General features: G+C 42.3%; 1 protein-coding gene across 1 annotated transcript in view; it reads right to left on the minus strand.

Moving 5' to 3' along the window:
• LOC133619742 (uncharacterized) overlaps positions 1–17,629 on the minus strand; it is a 59,211-nt gene that overhangs the window by 19,974 nt on the left and 21,608 nt on the right. The window contains exon 3 of the mRNA XM_072915502.1: positions 494–636. Coding sequence (XP_072771603.1) covers positions 494–636 — 143 coding nt within the window. The remainder of the gene's footprint in view (positions 1–493; positions 637–17,629) is intronic.

Here is a 17,629-nt window from a genome sequence, read left to right on the forward strand (position 1 = left end):
AAGCTCTGCCATCCGGGGGGAGCTCAAAGTAAAGCCGCTGCTCCTCCACATGGAGAGGAGCCAGATGAGGTGGTTCGGGCATCTGGTCAGGATGCCACCCAAACGCCTCCCTAGAGAGGTGTTTAGGGCACGTCCGACTGGTAGGAGGCCACGGGGAATACCCAGGACACGTTGGGAAGACTATGTCTCCCGGCTGGCCTGGGAACGCCTCGGGGTCCCACAGGAAGAGCTGGACGAAGTGGCTGGGGAGAGGGAAGTCTGGGCTTCCCTCCTTAGGCTGCTGCCCCCGCGACCCGACTTCGGATAAGCGGAAGAAGATTGATGGATGGATGGATGCATTTGATTATTATATCATTTTTGTGTACTGTTACAAGCGGCCCTCTGAGGGAAGCCACAACTGCGATGTGGCCCTCAATGAAAACGAGTTGGAGACAAGTCTTAACAGTCAAATATAAAGAGTTAGTAAAAATGTGAGAGTGAGAAGTAAACAAACCTGTTCCGTGTAACACAACGTGATGCTTCTTGAAAAAAGCGTCCAGTAGTTGATGTTGTCGCTCCTTCTTCTCTTTAGTTGGCGAAAGTTCCTTCTCGTACTCCACTATCGTTCTTTCGCACATTTTCCCCACAATCACAAGACTTTACACTCACATTTGTTAACTGCTGAGCGACGTGATGATAATAACCTCCGCGTCGCTTTGTTAGCTGCTAACAAGCTAAGCTAACTAGCAAGCTAAGCTAGCACAAGAAGCGTCAAAGTGCGCTCGGACTAATGTATCCCGATACAAACTATTACTATCATCGATGTTTACTTTTTTTTTTTTAGACATGTATGCATCAATTAGGAACACAGAAACATAACGCCAACGTTTAGGCCTCAAACGACGTCTTTTTACCCCCCACCTTCTTCTTCTTTCAATTTACTCTCGCGAGATTTGGCAATCTGCGCGAGAAAACGGCAGGAGGGGAAAAACAAGATGGCGTTTGATGAAGAAGACGTTATTGTAGTTATTAGCGTGCGACGTCCCTATTCCCTGCACACAGGTACACAGACATCGTTCGATGAAGTAAAGCGCGTTAATAAATGCATGTATTCGGATACATTAGTCTGAGCGCACGTTGGCGCTTCTTGTGCTAGTTGAGGTGGCTAGTTAGCTTAGCTCGTTAGCAGCTAACAAAGAGACGCGGAGGTTATTATCATCACGTCGCTTAGCAGTTAACAAGTGTGAGTGTAAAGTGTTGTGATCGTGAGAAAATGCGCGAAAGAATGATAGTAAAGTACGAGGAGGAACTTTCTCCAACAGAAGAGGAGAAGGAGCGACAACATGAACGTCTGGACGATGTTTGCAAGGAGCATCAGGTTGTGTCACACAGAACAGGTTTGTTTACTTCTCACTCTCACATCTTTACTCACCTTATATTTCATTATTAACCCTTGTGTGGTGTTCGGGTCTGTGGGACCCGTTTTCATTAAAAGAATGTTAAAATACTGAACAGATGTGTATTGGGATAAGGTAAACATCTGTTCAGTATTTTAACATAAACGTGTTTGATTGTGAGGCATTAAAAGCCACAAAATGCAACGGTTCCATCAGACCCACAAACGCTGGCTGAGTAACAACAATATGAACATTACACAAGGGTTAACACTATTCCTAAATAGATTGTCGATAGGAAGACGAATTGTTCTGTCATTGCTTTTTTCTACTGTTTTTTTTTTTTAATTCTATAAACCTTTATTTATAAATTGCAACATTTACAAACAGTTGAGAAATAATAATAGGTCGGGTATTGAGAAACTTACATTTATGAATATAAAACTTAGCCAATAGTATAATGAGGCTGCAAAGGTAAAATTCCTTTTCACATTTTTTTTCATACGGTGTAAATCCAAATAGCACATCTTTAAAACAAAGCACAAATTTGTCATGAATATTGTCCAGGACGAAGCGACACGTGCCTGCCATAGTGATGGAGTGCTTTCACAAGTCCAAAACAGCTGGTAAACAGTCTCTGGATACATGTTACATAAGGTGCAACATGCATGTTACATAAGGTGCAACATGCATGTTACATATTAGCTAATGCTAACGACGTTAGCTTGATTACATTACGATGGCACATGCATGAAAACACTCCTACAGACATCACACATGGGACGCTTTAGTATGTAAGGATTGTTTTAGTTATATTGTAAAACTTACAAATGTCGCTTGGAGTGATGAATGAAGAGTCCATACGAGTAGAAACGCTGTGGACGGCGAGAAAAGGGAACGGAAATTCTACTTCCAGCCACACCCACTAAATTTTAGAAGAAAAAAATATGTCTCATTATATTAACCGCATATATATGCGTTGTTAAATTAGTTATGTACACAAAAATATTCTGTAAATGTTTATTTACATACCTTAATTGTTTCGTAACGGTGTCTGTAACATGGCAGTAAAACGGCTGATCAAACAAAACAGAAGTCATGGTCGTAGTGGGTAGAGCAACCGTGCCAGAAACCTGAGGGTTGCAGGTTCGCTCCCCGCCTCTTCCATCCAAAAATCGCTGCCGTTGTGTCCTTGGGCGGGACACTTCACCCTTTGCCCCCGGTGCCACTCACACCGGTGAACTGAATGATGAATGATAGGTGGTGGTCGGAGGGGCCGTTGGCGCAAATTGCAGCCACGCTTCTGTCAGTCTACCCCAGGGCAGCTGTGGCTATGAAAGTAGCTTACCACCACCAGGTGTGAATGAATGATGGGTTCCACATGTAAAGCGACTTTGGGTACTTAGAAAAGCGCTATATAAATCCCAGTTATTATTATTATTATTATTATAAGATGCAACATGCATGTTACATAAGGTGTAACATGCAAGTTACATAAGGTGCAACATGCATGTTACATAAGGTGCAGGTAACATTAATGTCCTGACTCCTTCTTGTCTCTAACCATCACAGTCTTTACAGGGTAATAACCAGGAATGATTTTGAAAGATATCTCTTTGACTTTGTTAGTAAGTAAATAGCTGTTAGGAAGGGAGCACGTTTTGACCCAGCACAACATTATTCCAGAGCGCAATTACATAGGAGACAGACACACAATCATTTTGGAACAAGCGGCGGATTTTTCTGATCAAAGCAAAGTTTCCCCACAGGAGTGTCAAGTCAGTGTTTCCCACACATTCATTTATTTGTGGCGGCCCACCACGAAAGAATTGCGTCCGCCACAAATGGATTTTTCGGCTTTTGACTCGCTCGACCGCTCATAAAAACAATGGGACTCTGTCTGTGAATGTACCTTGTAGTTACAACTCCGGTGCAGTAGGTGGCGGTAGCCTACTATGCATTGTAACTCGCCAATAGCACTTAATTCACCTGGTGGACCAGAAGAAGAAGAAGAAGACGACAAAGTAAAAGAACGGACCGACCGGATCAAAATACGAGGGTAATATACCGTATTTTCCGCACCATAAGGCGCCCTGGGTTATAAGCCGCGCCTTCAATGAACGGCATATTTCAAAACTTTGTCCACCTATAAGCCGCCCCGTGTTATAAGCCGCATCTAACTGCGCTAAAGGAATGTCAAAAAAACAGTCAGATAGGTCAGTCAAACTTTAATAATATATTAAAAACCAGCGTGATGTGGGCGCGCATGGAGTCGTATATCAACATGGACGGAGCTGCGTGAAAAAAGCCACCCGGCCTCTTCGCGTAAACTTCCCTTAACCACTCGCTCATCTTTTCTTCATCCATCCATCCCTTCGAGTTAGCTTTTATGATGACGCCGGCTGGAAAGGTCTCTTTTGGCAAGGTCTTCCTTTTGAATATCACCATGGGTGGAAGTTTCTGGCCATTAGCATGGCAAGCTAGAACCACAGTGAAGGATGACTTCTCATTCCCTGTGGTGCGAATATTCACCGTACGTGCTCCCGTTGTATCCACAGTGCGGTTCACAGGAATATCAAAAGTCAGTGGAACCTCGTCCATGTTGATAATGTTCTCTGGCCGGATCTTTTTTTCAGCTATCTTGTTTTTACAATATGCACGGAAAGTAGCCAGCTTTTCTTGAAAGTCTTTAGGCAGTTGCTGTGAAATAGTAGTCCGTGTGCGGATGGAGAGATTGCGTCTTTTCATGAACCGGATCCCTGTCGCTTAGTAGGAGCCATTTTGTGGTCTTTACAGATGTAAACACACAAAGGAAATGAAACGTAATATCCGCGCGCTTCTTCTTCTTCTTCTACGCGGGCGGGTGGTTGCTTACAGTAGAAGAAGAAGCGCTTCCTGTTCTATGGGGGCGGGTGCTTACCTTGGCGGTTGCTTGCATAGAAGAAGAAGCACTTCCTCTTCTACGGGGAAAAAAGATGGCGGCTGTTTACCGTAGTTGCGAGACCGAAACTTTATGAAAATGAATCTTAATATTAATCCATATATAAAGCGCACCGGGTTATAAGCCGCACTGTCAGCTTTTGAGTAAATTTGTGGTTTTTAGGTGCGGCTAATAGTGCGGAAAATACGGTAGGTTATAGGTAAATAGGTTATAGCTGCATCGCTCGCGGCTCGTCATATATTTAACGTTAATCCGCGATTTAACCGAGCGTTTCACTGACGGTGAGCAGCCTGACGCTGCTTCATTAACACCGCCGCTGTTTGACTCGGGGGCCGGGGCAGACGCACGCAGTAACAGTCACGTGTTACCATACCGACGAGCTAACGTGTCCAGGTTATAACCCTGTTGTCAATAAACACACGTGGAGACGGTGCTTCAGATACTGCATTAATACTGAAGATAATTGTCCACTGTCCACTGCAGCATGTGAATGCAATGAAAATAATAAAATCTGAGCCAAGCAGCTGTTAAAATGTTGTCCAGGTTAATGTTTTGGCCATTAAAGGCCCTTCATTTCAAGATTTCAACTGTGATCGGGCTTTAAACAGGTGGCTGACCTGTTCAGATGGGTGTAACTGCTACTGGTCAAATAATGTGAAATAGCATTTAATTTTACATGTATGCAATGCCATTTAAATGTAATTATAGATAATAATACTAATAATAAATACTGTGTAGTGTTGTAAATAGTCAACGGGAAGAATTTTATTAAGATATAAGCTATGAGCACTACACAGCCAGAAAAAAACCTAGGCAGGACAAGTAAAAATATTGGGGCAAGTAGATTTGAGAAGTCGGGCAAGTAGAAAAAAACCTTAACGTTGAACCCTGCATGTGTTGAGCTGCTGCCGCTTAAGGTTAGACGGCACTGTACATAGAGCGCTTCTGCTCGTTAGTAATACATTCTAATGTTGGATGTTCACTCCTTCACACAGATGAGTATAGAAAAATATTCTCAACGGCCGAAAAGGGCTCGACTTGGAGAGGAGGTAGGCCTACAGTCCGGACCACAGGAGGTATTACAAAACGGTGTAGACACTTAGAAATATCATAAGGAAAGTGAACAGACGTCCATCAGTGTGAAAATTAATTTGCTTCCAATACTTCCAGGCTTCAACTAGTGCCGCAGCTGTGGCAGCTGGCGCAGCTGAGGCAGTAAGAGAGGGCGAGGAGGAAGGGATAGTAAGTACGCAGGGAGATGTTGTAGGAGAGGAGGAAGACAGGCAGCATGTAGAGCCAGCTAGGGCGGAGGCAACAGGTGAGACTCAGCAAACACTGAAAAATAAAGCAGGGTCAGATCAGAAATGCACTTTTCTCATGAAAAGGGTCCTAATTTATATTCTTATGTGCCTTATAGAGAGGACCACAACAAAACATAGAGCGACTGGTTTCGATTCAGAATGGCTAAAATGCCACAATTTAAGTCATGGCTGTATAACACCCAGCACGGTAAGCTCCAGTGTCTCCCTCTTCTCTGGAGGAGGGTCTGTCAAGTGAGACTAGCTCCAGTGCGACCTGTTCAGCAGCAGGAGGAGGAGGAGGAGGTTGACTGACTGTGGCAGGACACCTCTGCCTCTGTTTCACTTTATGTTGCTGGTAAATAATATGGTTGTAGTAGTAGGCTAAAGTTAAATTATTTAGTATGCACTAATTAAAGGGGCAGAGCTTTAAGAGACATTTTAGCTTTTATATTTTATAAGATATATTTTTTGTAAGAACCACAATTAATAAATATATTTCAGTGAATAACTAATTGTTCAAATCTATATATAAATATGTACATAAAGTGTTGTAATTATATTCCAATTCCGCGTTCTTCTTGGTCATCGCCGCTGCCGCCCCCCACCCCCCGACCACACCACCACAAATAGATGCCTGTCCTGTGGGAAACACTGCAAGTGGATGTTTTTTTCTACTGTTTATGAAAATAACACAGTGTTTATGACTCTCAGTTTGTAGCACTGTGTATAACATGTTTACACAAAACTTACACAGTTACCAAATATATTTTTGCCCAGCCACCACTGTCACTAAAAAGAGGGAAAACAATTGATATTATATTGTTGCTTTTAATGGCCAAAGGTATATATGTGTGTGTCCATGTGAAAGGAAACAGTAGGCTGTCTTTTTTTAACAGATTTATTTCAATCTTTGGCAAGCTAGGTAATGTTTGCTGTGGTCTGGAACAACATGGCACACAAACAACTATCTGAAATGTGTCATGAAACATGCAAAACTAAATTATATACAAAGAGGATGAAAGTAAAGGATATTAAGTGAGCTCAATTATGCCTACAAATGAGGCATAATGATGTACAAACCCCGTTCCCAAATGAGTTGGGAAATTGTGTTAGATGTAAATATAAACGGAATACAATGATTTGCAAATCATTTTCAACCCATATTCAATTGAATGCACTACAAAGACAACATATTTGATGTTCAAATTCATAAACTTTTTTTTTTTTTTTTGCAAATAATAATTAACTTAGAATTTCATGGCTGCAACACGTGCCAAAGTAGTTGGGAATGGGCATGTTCACCACTGTGTTACATGGCCTTTCCTTTTAACAACACTCAGTAAACGTTTGGGAACTGAGGAGACACATTTTTTAATCTTCTCAGGTGGAATTCTTTCCCATTCTTGCTTGATGTACAGCTTAAGTTGTTCAACAGTCCGAGGGTCTCCGTTGTGCTATTTTAGGCTTCATAATGCGCCACACATTTTCAATGGGAGACAGGTCTGGACTACAGACAGGCCAGTCTAGTACCCACACTCTTTTACTATGAAGCCACGTTGATGTAACACGTGATTTGGCATTGTCTTGCTGAAATAAGCAGGGGCGTCCATGGTAACGTTGCTTGGATGGCAACATATGTTGGTCCAAAACCTGTATGTACCTTTCAGCATTAATGGTGCCTTCACAGATGTGTAAGTTACCCATGTCTTGGGCACTAATACACCCCCATACCATCACACATGCTGGCTTTTATACTTTGCGCCTATAACAATCCGGATGGTTCTTTTCCTCTTTGGTCCGAAGGACACGACGTCCACAGTTTCCAAAAACCATTTGAAATGTGGACTCGTCAGACCACAGAACACTTTTCCACTTTGTATCAGTCCATCTTAGATGAGCTCAGGCCCAGCGAAGCCGACGGCGTTTCTGGGTGTTGTTGATAAACGGTTTTCGCCTTCATAGGAGAGTTTTAACTTGCACTTGCAGATGTAGCGACCAACTGTAGTTACTGACAGTGGGTTTCTGAAGTGTTCCTGAGCCCACGTGATGATATCCTTTACACACTGATGTCGCTTGTTGATGCAGTACAGCCTGAGGGATCGAAGGTCACGGGCTTAGCTGCTTACGTGCAGTGATTTCTCCAGATTCTCTGAACCCTTTGATGATATTACGGACCGTAGATGGTGAAATCCCTAAATTCCTTGCAATAGCTGGTTGAGAAAGGTTTTTCTTAAACTGTTCAACAATTTGCTCACGCATTTGTTGACAAAGTGGTGACCCTCGCCCCATCCTTGTTTGTGAATGACTGAGCATTTCATGGAATCTACTTTTATACCCAATCATGGCACCCACCTGTTCCCAATTCGCCTGTTCACCTGTGGGATGTTCCAAATAAGTGTTTGATGAGCATTCCTCAACTTTATCAGTATTTATTGCCACCTTTCCCAACTTCTTTGTCACGTGTTGCTGGCATCAAATTCTAAAGTTAATGATTATTTGCAGAAAAAAAATGTTTATCAGTTTGAACATCAAATGTGTTGTCTTTGTAGCATATTCAATTGAATATGGGTTGAAAAGGATTTGCAAATCATTGTATTCCGTTTATATTTACATCTAACACAATTTCCCAACTCATATGGAAACGGGGTTTGTAATATGTACATACAGCTAGCCTAAATAGCATGTTAGCATTGATTAGCTTGCAGTGATGCAGTGACCAAATATGCCTGATTAGCACTCCAACAAGTCAATAACAGCAACATAGCACACCTTTGTGCATTCACGCACGCTTTAAAACGTTTGGTGGACAAAATGAGACAAAGGAGTGGAAGATTTTGCATGTAAACAAACTGTTGCGTCACAGTGCACACTATGGCGGGTTCAAGAGCCGCCAAAATTAGTAGGACAAAACAAAAAAAATGTTCCCCATCTTTTTCCATTTTCAATCCTTTTTTTAAAAATGATCCAAGGAGCCACTCGGGCAGCACTAAAGAGCCGCGGGTTGCTGACCCCCGACCTAATCCAACCCCCCACACCCCAATTTCAAAGCCCTATTTTTCTACTCACTAAACTGTTTTTGAAGCGATTTTAGTGGCTGGGACAAAATAATCTCCTTTCCATGTGTTTTATTGGTTCTTTAGTTAGACACTTTTAACCCAACACATCTCATTGCGTTAACAGTGTCAGTCGACAATTACTTATACCGTATTTTCCGCACTATAAGGCGCACCGGATTATTAGCCGCACCTTCAATGAATGGCATATTTCATAACTTTGTCCACCAATAAGCCGCCCCGGACTATAAGCCGCGCCTACGCTGCGCTAAAGGGAATGTCAAAAAAACAGTCAGATAGGTCAGTCAAACTTTAATAATATATTAAAAACCAGCGTTCTAACAACTCTGTTCACTCCCAAAATGTACGCAAATGTGCAATCACAAACATAGTAAAATTCAAAATAGTGCAGAGCAATAGCAACATAATGTTGCTCGAACGTTAATGTCACAACACACAAAATAAACATAGCGCTCACTTTCTGAAGTTATTCTTCATTCGTAAATCCTTCGTCTTCGGTGTCCGAAGTGAAAAGTTGGGCAAATTTACGATCCACTGGCAGATGTTGGCGTCGTCTGGCGCTGCCTCCTCGTCTTAGTGAAGGTGTGTTCGCCTTCTGTCATCCATTGTTCCCACGCAGTTAGCAGTCTAGCTTCGAATGCCCTGTTGACACCAATATCTAGCGGCTGGAGGTCTTTTGTCAATCCACCCGGAATGACGGCGAGTATTGAATTAAGCGCGTAAGCGTGTCTCTTAATGTGATGTTATGAGCTAGCAAATATAACAACTACACTACCCAGCATGCAACGATAGTTACGAGCATGCGCGGTAGCCCTGAGAAGCGTTGTTGTATGCTGGGAGTTAGAATGTGGTTATGAGCACGCTGTGAGTAAACGTTGAGAACTCAGTTAACACGCCTCGTCTGCATTATTTATAATTAGACAGACAACACACTTAATAGGAGCCATTTTGGGGTCTTTACATAAACACACAAATGGAAATGAAACGTCACATATCCCAGCATGCACCGCGCGCTTCTTCGTCATCCACTGTTCCCACGCAGTTAGCAGTCTAGCTTCGAATGCCCTGTTGACACCAATATCTAGCGGCTGGAGGTCTTTTGTCAATCCACCCGGAATGACGGCAAGTATTGAATTAAGCGCGTAAGCGTGTCTCTTAATGTGCTGTTATGAGCTAGCAAATATAACAACTACACTACCCAGCATGCAACGATAGTTACGAGCATGCGCGGTAGCCCTGAGAAGCGTTGTTGTATGCTGGGAGTTAGAATGTGGTTATGAGCACGCTGTGAGTAAACGTTGAGAACTCAGTTAACACGCCTCGTCTGCATTATTTATAATTAGACAGACAACACACTTAATAGGAGCCATTTTGGGGTCTTTACATAAACACACAAATGGAAATGAAACGTCACATATCCCAGCATGCACCGCGCGCTTCTTCTACGGGGAAAAAAGATGGCGGCTGTTTACCGTAGTTGCGAGACCTAAACTTTATGAAAATGAATCTTAATATTTATCCATATATAAAGCGCACCGGGTTATAAGGCGCACTGTCAGCTTTTGAGAAAATTTGTGGTTTTTAGGTGCGCCTTATAGTGCGGAAAATACGGTACTCTCGCTTGTTGTTATTTACTTATTTACCCAACAGATGTCCGTTTTAAAGAGGAAGATCCACATTCTCTTACAGTGAAAGAGAAAAAGGAGGAACCACAGCCCGCCTACATTAAAGAGGAAGAGGAGGAGCTCTGGATCACTCAGGAAGGAGAGTGTCTTCCAAGACAGGAGGAGGATGATCTCACCAAGTTTCCACTGACTGGTGTCTCTGTGAAGACTGAAGACCGTGAAGAGAAACCACCTGAGTCCTCACAGCTTCATCACAGTCCAAGTAAGCACAACATTTCAATATCATCTACAAAAATGTTGCTTTTTATCTCCACATTCACTAACACAGTGGTTCTTAACCTTGTTGGAGGTACCAAACCCCACCAGTTTCATACGCACATTCACCGAACCCTTCTTTAGTGGAAAATAACATGTTTTTTTTTTTCAAATTCATGACAAAGTTATATGTTTTTGGTAAAACTTTCGTATGGGGGACATATTCTAAGTAACAAATACTTAATTTAGAGTTATTTGGACACTAGGGGAACATGTTCTAAGTAACAAATACTTAATTGAGAGTTATTTGGACACTAGGGGAACATATTCTAAGTAACAAATACTTAATTTAGATTTATTTGGACACTAGGGGAACATATTCTAAGTAACAAAGACTTACCGTATTTTCCGCACTATAAGGCGCACCTAAAAACCACAAATTTTCTCAAAAGCTGACAGTGCGCCTTATAACCCGGTGCGCTTTATATATGGATAAATATTAAGATTCATTTTCATAAAGTTTCGGTCTCGCAACTACGGTAAACAGCCGCCATCTTTTTTCCCCGTAGAAGAGGAAGTGCTTCTTCTTCTACGCAAGCAACCGCCAAGGTAAGCACCCGCCCCCATAGAACAGGAAGCGCTTCTTCTTCTACTGTAAGCAACCACCCGCCCGCGTAGAAGAAGAAGAAGCGCGCGGATATTACCGTACGTTTCATTTCCTTTGTGTGTTTACATCTGTAAAGACCACAAAATGGCTCCTACTAAGCGACAGGGTTCCACTGACTTTTGATATTCCTGTGAACCGCACTGTGGATACAACGGGAGCACGTACAGTGAATATTCGCACCACAGGGAATGAGAAGTCATCCTTCACTGTGGTTCTAGCTTGCCATGCTAATGGCCAGAAACTTCCACCCATGGTGATATTCAAAAGGAAGACCTTGCCAAAGAGACCTTTCCAGCCGGCGTCATCATAAAAGCTAACTCGAAGGGATGGATGGATGAAGAAAAGATGAGCGAGTGGTTAAGGTAAGTTTACGCGAAGAGGCCGGGTGGCTTTTTTCACGCAGCTCCGTCCATGTTGATATACGACTCCATGCGCACCCACATCACGCTGGTTTTTAATATATTATTAAAGTTTGACTGACCTATCTGACTGTTTTTTTGACATTCCTTTAGCGCAGTTAGATGCGGCTTATAACACGGGGCGGCTTATAGGTGGACAAAGTTTTGAAATATGCCGTTCATTGAAGGCGCGGCTTATAACCCAGGGCGCCTTATGGTGCGGAAAATACGGTAATTTGGAGTTATTTGGACACTAGGGGAACATATTCTAAGTAACAAAGACTTAATTTAGAGTTATTTGGACACTAGGGGAACATATTCTAAGTAACAAAGACTTAATTTAGAGTTATTTGGACACTAGGGGAACATATTCTAAGTAACAAATACTTAATTTAGAGTTATTTGGACACTAGGGGAACATATTCTAAGTAACAAAGACTTAATTTAGAGTTATTTGGACACTAGGGGAACATATTCTAAGTCACAAAGACTTAATTTAGAGTTATTTGGACACTAGGGGAACATATTCTAAGTAACAAAGACTTAATTTAGAGTTATTTGGACACTAGGGGAACATATTCTAAGTAACAAATACTTAATTTAGAGTTATTTGGACACTAGGGGAACATATTCTAAGTAACAAATACTTAATTTAGAGTTATTTGGACACTAGGGGAACATATTCTAAGTAACAAAGACTTAATTTAGAGTTATTTGGACACTAGGGGAACATATTCTAAGTAACAAAGACTTAATTTAGAGTTATTTGGACACTAGGGGAACATATTTTAAGTAACAAAGACTAAATTTAGAGTTATTTGGACACTAGGGGAACATATTCTAAGCAACAAAGACTTAATTTGGAGTTATTTGGACACTAGGGGAACATATTCTAAGTAACAAAGACTACATTTAGAGTTATTTGGACACTAGGGGAACATATTCTAAGTAACAAAGACTTAATTTAGAGTTATTTGGACACTAGGGGAACATATTGTAAGTCACAAAGACTTAATTTAGAGTTATTTGGACACTAGGGGAACATATTCTAAGTAACAAAGACTTAATTTAGAGTTATTTGGACACTAGGGGAACATATTGTAAGTCACAAAGACTTAATTTAGAGTTATTTGGACACTAGGGGAACATATTCTAAGTAACAAAGACTTAATTTAGAGTTATTTGGTTAGGGTCAGGGTTAAAGGGTTAGGGTTATAATAAGGCCATGCCGAAAAAGGCATTAATAGTTACTTAATAATGACTAGTTAAGAGCCAATATGTTACTAATTTGCATGTTAACAAACAACTAATTAATGATCAATCAATCAATCAATGTTTATTTATACAGCCCTAAATCACAAGTGTCTCAAAGGGCTGCACAAGCCACAACGACATCCTCGGTACAGAGCCCACATAAGGGCAAGGAAAATCTCACTTCACGTCGATGTGAATGACTATGAGAAACCTTGGAGAGGACCGCATATGTGGGTAAAACCCCCCCCCCCTCTAGGGGAGACCGAATGCAATGGATGTCGAGTGGGTCTGACATAATATTGTGAGAGTCCAGTCCATAGTGGATCCAACATAATAGTAAGAGTCCAGTCCATAGTGGGGCCAGCAGGACACCATCCCAAGCGGAGACGGGTCAGCAGCGCAGAGATGTCCCCAACCGATGCACAGACGAGTGGTCCACCCCGGCTCCCGACTCTGGACAGCCAGCACTTCATCCATGGCCACCGGACCTGTGTCCCCCCCCTCCACAAGGGAGAGGGGAGCAGAGGAGAAAAGAAAAGAAACGGCAGATCAACTGGTCTAAAAGGGCGGTCTATTTAAAGGCTAGAGTATACAAATGAGTTTTAAGATGGGACTTATATGCTTCTACTGAGGTAGCATCTCTAATTGTTACCGGGAGGGCATTCCATAGTACTGGAGCCCCAATAGAAAATGCTCTATAGCCCGCAGACTTTTTTTGGGCTTTGGGAATCACTAATAAGCCGGAATTCTTTGAACGCAGATTTCTTGCCGGGACATATGGTACAATGCAATCGACAAGATAGGACGGAGCTAGACCGTGTAGTATTTTATACGTAAGTAGTAAAACCTTAAAGTCACATCTTAAGTGCACAGGAAGCCAGTGCAGGTGAGCCAGTATAGGCGTAAAATAATCAAACTTTCTTGTTCTTGTCAAAAGTCTAGCAGCCGCATTTTGTACCAATTGTAATCTTTTAATGCTAGACATAGGGAGACCCCAAAATAATACGTTACAGTAGTCGAGACGAGACGTAACAAACACATGAATAATGATCTCAGCGTCGCTAGTGGATAAAATAGATTGAATTTTAGCGATATTACGGAGATGAAAGAAGGCCGTTTTAGTAACACTCTTAATGTGTGATTCAAAGGAGAGAGTTGGGTGGAAGATAATACCCAGATTCTTTGCCGAGTTGCCCTGTGTAATTGTTTGGTTGTCAAATGTTAAGGTGGTATTATTAAATAAATGTCGGTGTTTAGCAGGACCGATAATCAGCATTTCCGTTTTCTTGGCGTTGAGTTGCAAGAAGTTAGCGGACATCCATAGTTTAATTTCATTAAGACACGCCTCCAGCTGACTTATGTACTTAGTCCATAAGTACACAAAAGTGTACTTCATGTTTAGTGACATGCTAATTCTTATTTTTACACTTTTTCTTTTTCCAAATTCCAATGTATGTTATACTCTTCTGACACCACCAGATGGCAGTATAAGTGTCCACATAAGCGGCCATAAGACCCCAATTCAGTAGTGTACCGTATTTTCCGCACCATAAGCCGCCCTGGGTTATAAGCCGCGCCTTCAATGAACGGCATATTTCAAAACTTTGTCCACCTATAAGCCGCCCCGTGTTATAAGCCGCATCTAACTGCGCTAAAGGAATGTCAAAAAAACAGTCAGATAGGTCAGTCAAACTTTAATAATATATTAAAAACCAGCGTGATGTGGGCGCGCATGGAGTCGTATATCAACATGGACGGAGCTGCGTGAAAAAAGCCACCCGGCCTCTTCGCGTAAACTTACCTTAACCACTCGCTCATCTTTTCTTCATCCATCCATCCCTTCGAGTTTGCTTTTATGATGACGCCGGCTGGAAAGGTCTCTTTTGGCAAGGTCTTCCTTTTGAATATCACCATGGGTGGAAGTTTCTGGCCATTAGCATGGCAAGCTAGAACCACAGTGAAGGATGACTTCTCATTCCCTGTGGTGCGAATATTCACCGTACGTGCTCCCGTTGTATCCACAGTGCGGTTCACAGGAATATCAAAAGTCAGTGGAACCTCGTCCATGTTGATAATGTTCTCTGGCCGGATCTTTTTTTCAGCTATCTTGTTTTTACAATATGCACGGAAAGTAGCCAGCTTTTCTTGAAAGTCTTTAGGCAGTTGCTGTGAAATAGTAGTCCGTGTGCGGATGGAGAGATTGCGTCTTTTCATGAACCGGAAACCTGTCGCTTAGTAGGAGCCATTTTGTGGTCTTTACAGATGTAAACACACAAAGGAAATGAAACGTAATATCCGCGCGCTTCTTCTTCTTCTACGGGGGCGGGTGGTTGCTTACAGTAGAAGAAGAAGCGCTTCCTGTTCTATGGGGGCGGGTGCTTACCTTGGCGGTTGCTTGCGTAGAAGAAGAAGCACTTCCTCTTCTACGGGGAAAAAAGATGGCGGCTGTTTACCGTAGTTGCGAGACCAAAACTTTATGAAAATGAATCTTAATATTAATCCATATATAAAGCTCACCGGGTTATAAGCCGCACTGTCAGCTTTTGAGTAAATTTGTGGTTTTTAGGTGCGGCTAATAGTGCGGAAAATACGGTACACAATTTTGGAAATAAGAGCTAAAAGGTGCTGTCCACGCATGTGGCCACTAAGCCTTTTAGTATTTCTGATTCTGATTCTAAAGCATATGTTTGTCTTCTTGTGTCCTGCAGACGTCTGTGAAGATTATTTTCTCCCTGAGCAGCAGGAGTGGGCTTTAAGGATGGAGCAGGAGGAGCCACAGCCCCATGACACTAAAGAGGAAGAGGATAGGTCACAGGCAGCCTCTCTTAAGGAGGAAGATGAAGAAGTGGAGGAGGTTGACGTCACTCAATTCCCATTGACTGTCATTGTGAAGAGTGAATATGATGAGGTCAAAGGTGAAAGTGAGGCGGAGCCTCCAAGCAGCAGCTCAACTCAACACATGACAACAGAAGACCACTGTGGAGGATCACCAGCAGACAAACTCTTAGCGCCACTGTCAGATATTGACGACACGACGTCACTCTCTCATGATGAAGACTCTAAGGCTGAGAAGACATGTCACACTGACAACACGCACTTCAAATGCCCTCACTGTGACAAAACCTTTAACCACAGCTGCAGTCTGAAAGTACACACCAGAATACACACGGGCGATAAACCTTTTTCCTGCTCAATCTGTGGTAAAGGTTTCATACAGAACACTAATCTGAAAATACACATGAGAACACACACTGGAGAAAAAACATTCGTGTGCTCGTTTTGTTGTAAAAAATTCTCTCTGAAGCAAAATTTGATAAGACACACGCGAGTGCACACCGGCGAGAAACCCTTTTCATGTTCAATCTGTGGCAAAGGCTTCATACAAAATAGCGATTTGAAAGTGCACATGAAAACGCACACGGGAGAAAAGACATTCACGTGCTCAGTTTGTAGTAAAGGATTCTCCCGGAAGCAAAATTTGATAAGACACACAAGAATGCACGATTGTGAAACAACTTTTGTCGGTTGAGTTAAAGGCTTTTGTCAGGTTCAAACACCGAACTATCTATTACCGTATTTTCCGCACCATAAGGCGCCATGGGTTAAAAGCCGCGCCTTCAATGAACGGCATATTTCAAAACTTTGTCCACCTATAAGCCGCCCCGTGTTATAAGCCGCATCTAACTGCGCTAAAGGAATGTCAAAAAAACAGTCAGATAGGTCAGTCAAACTTTAATAATATATTAAAAACCAGCGTTCTAACAACTCTGTTCACTCCCAAAATGTACGCAAATGTGCAATCACAAACATACGTATATCAACATGGACAGAGCTGCGTGAAAAAAGCCACCCGGCCTCTTCGCGTAAACTTAAACTTACCTTAACCACTTGCTCATCTTTTCTTCATCCATCCCTTCGAGTTAGCTTTTATGATGACGCCGGCTGGAAAGGTCTCTTTTGGCAAGGTCTTCCTTTTGAATATCACCATGGGTGGAAGTTTCTGGCCATTAGCATGGCAAGCTAGAACCACAGTGAAGGATGACTTCTCATTCCCTGTGGTGCGAATATTCACCGTACGTGCTCCCGTTGTATCCACAGTGCGGTTCACAGGAATATCAGTTGCTGTGAAATAGTAATCCGTGTGCGGATGGAGAGATTGCGTCTTTTCATGAACCGGATCCCTGTCGCTTTGTAGGAGCCATTTTGTGGTCTTTACAGATGTAAACACACAAAGGAAATGATAATATCCGCGCACTTTTTCTTCTTCTACGCGGGCGGGTGGTTGCTTACAGTAGAAGAAGAAGCGCTTCCTGTTCTATGGGGGCGGGTGCTTACCTTGGCGGTTGCTTGCGTAGAAGAAGAAGCGCTTCCTGTTCTACCGGGAAAAAAGATGGCGGCTGTTTACCGAAGTTGCGAGATCGAAACTTTATGAAAATGAATCGTAATATTAATCCATATATAAAGCGCACCGGGTTAAAAGCCGCACTGTCAGCTTTTGAGTAAATTTGTGGTTTTTAGGTGCGGCTAATAGTGCGGAAAATACGGTAATCAAGACAAGAAGTAAAGGAATCAAACAGAGACAGGATTCAATTTAGCGCATGAGGAGAAACGTCTCAGCTACAGCCTCCCACCACGCTCTGAAGACAGTCCCAACGAGCTCCTCTTTTATTTGGGCATTTTTTGATTACATTACCGTATTTTTCGGACTATAAGTGGCAGTTTTTTTCATAGTTTGGCCGGG

This window comes from Nerophis lumbriciformis, linkage group LG20, assembly GCF_033978685.3.
Source record: "Nerophis lumbriciformis linkage group LG20, RoL_Nlum_v2.1, whole genome shotgun sequence".
Lineage (NCBI taxonomy): Eukaryota > Metazoa > Chordata > Actinopteri > Syngnathiformes > Syngnathidae > Nerophis > Nerophis lumbriciformis.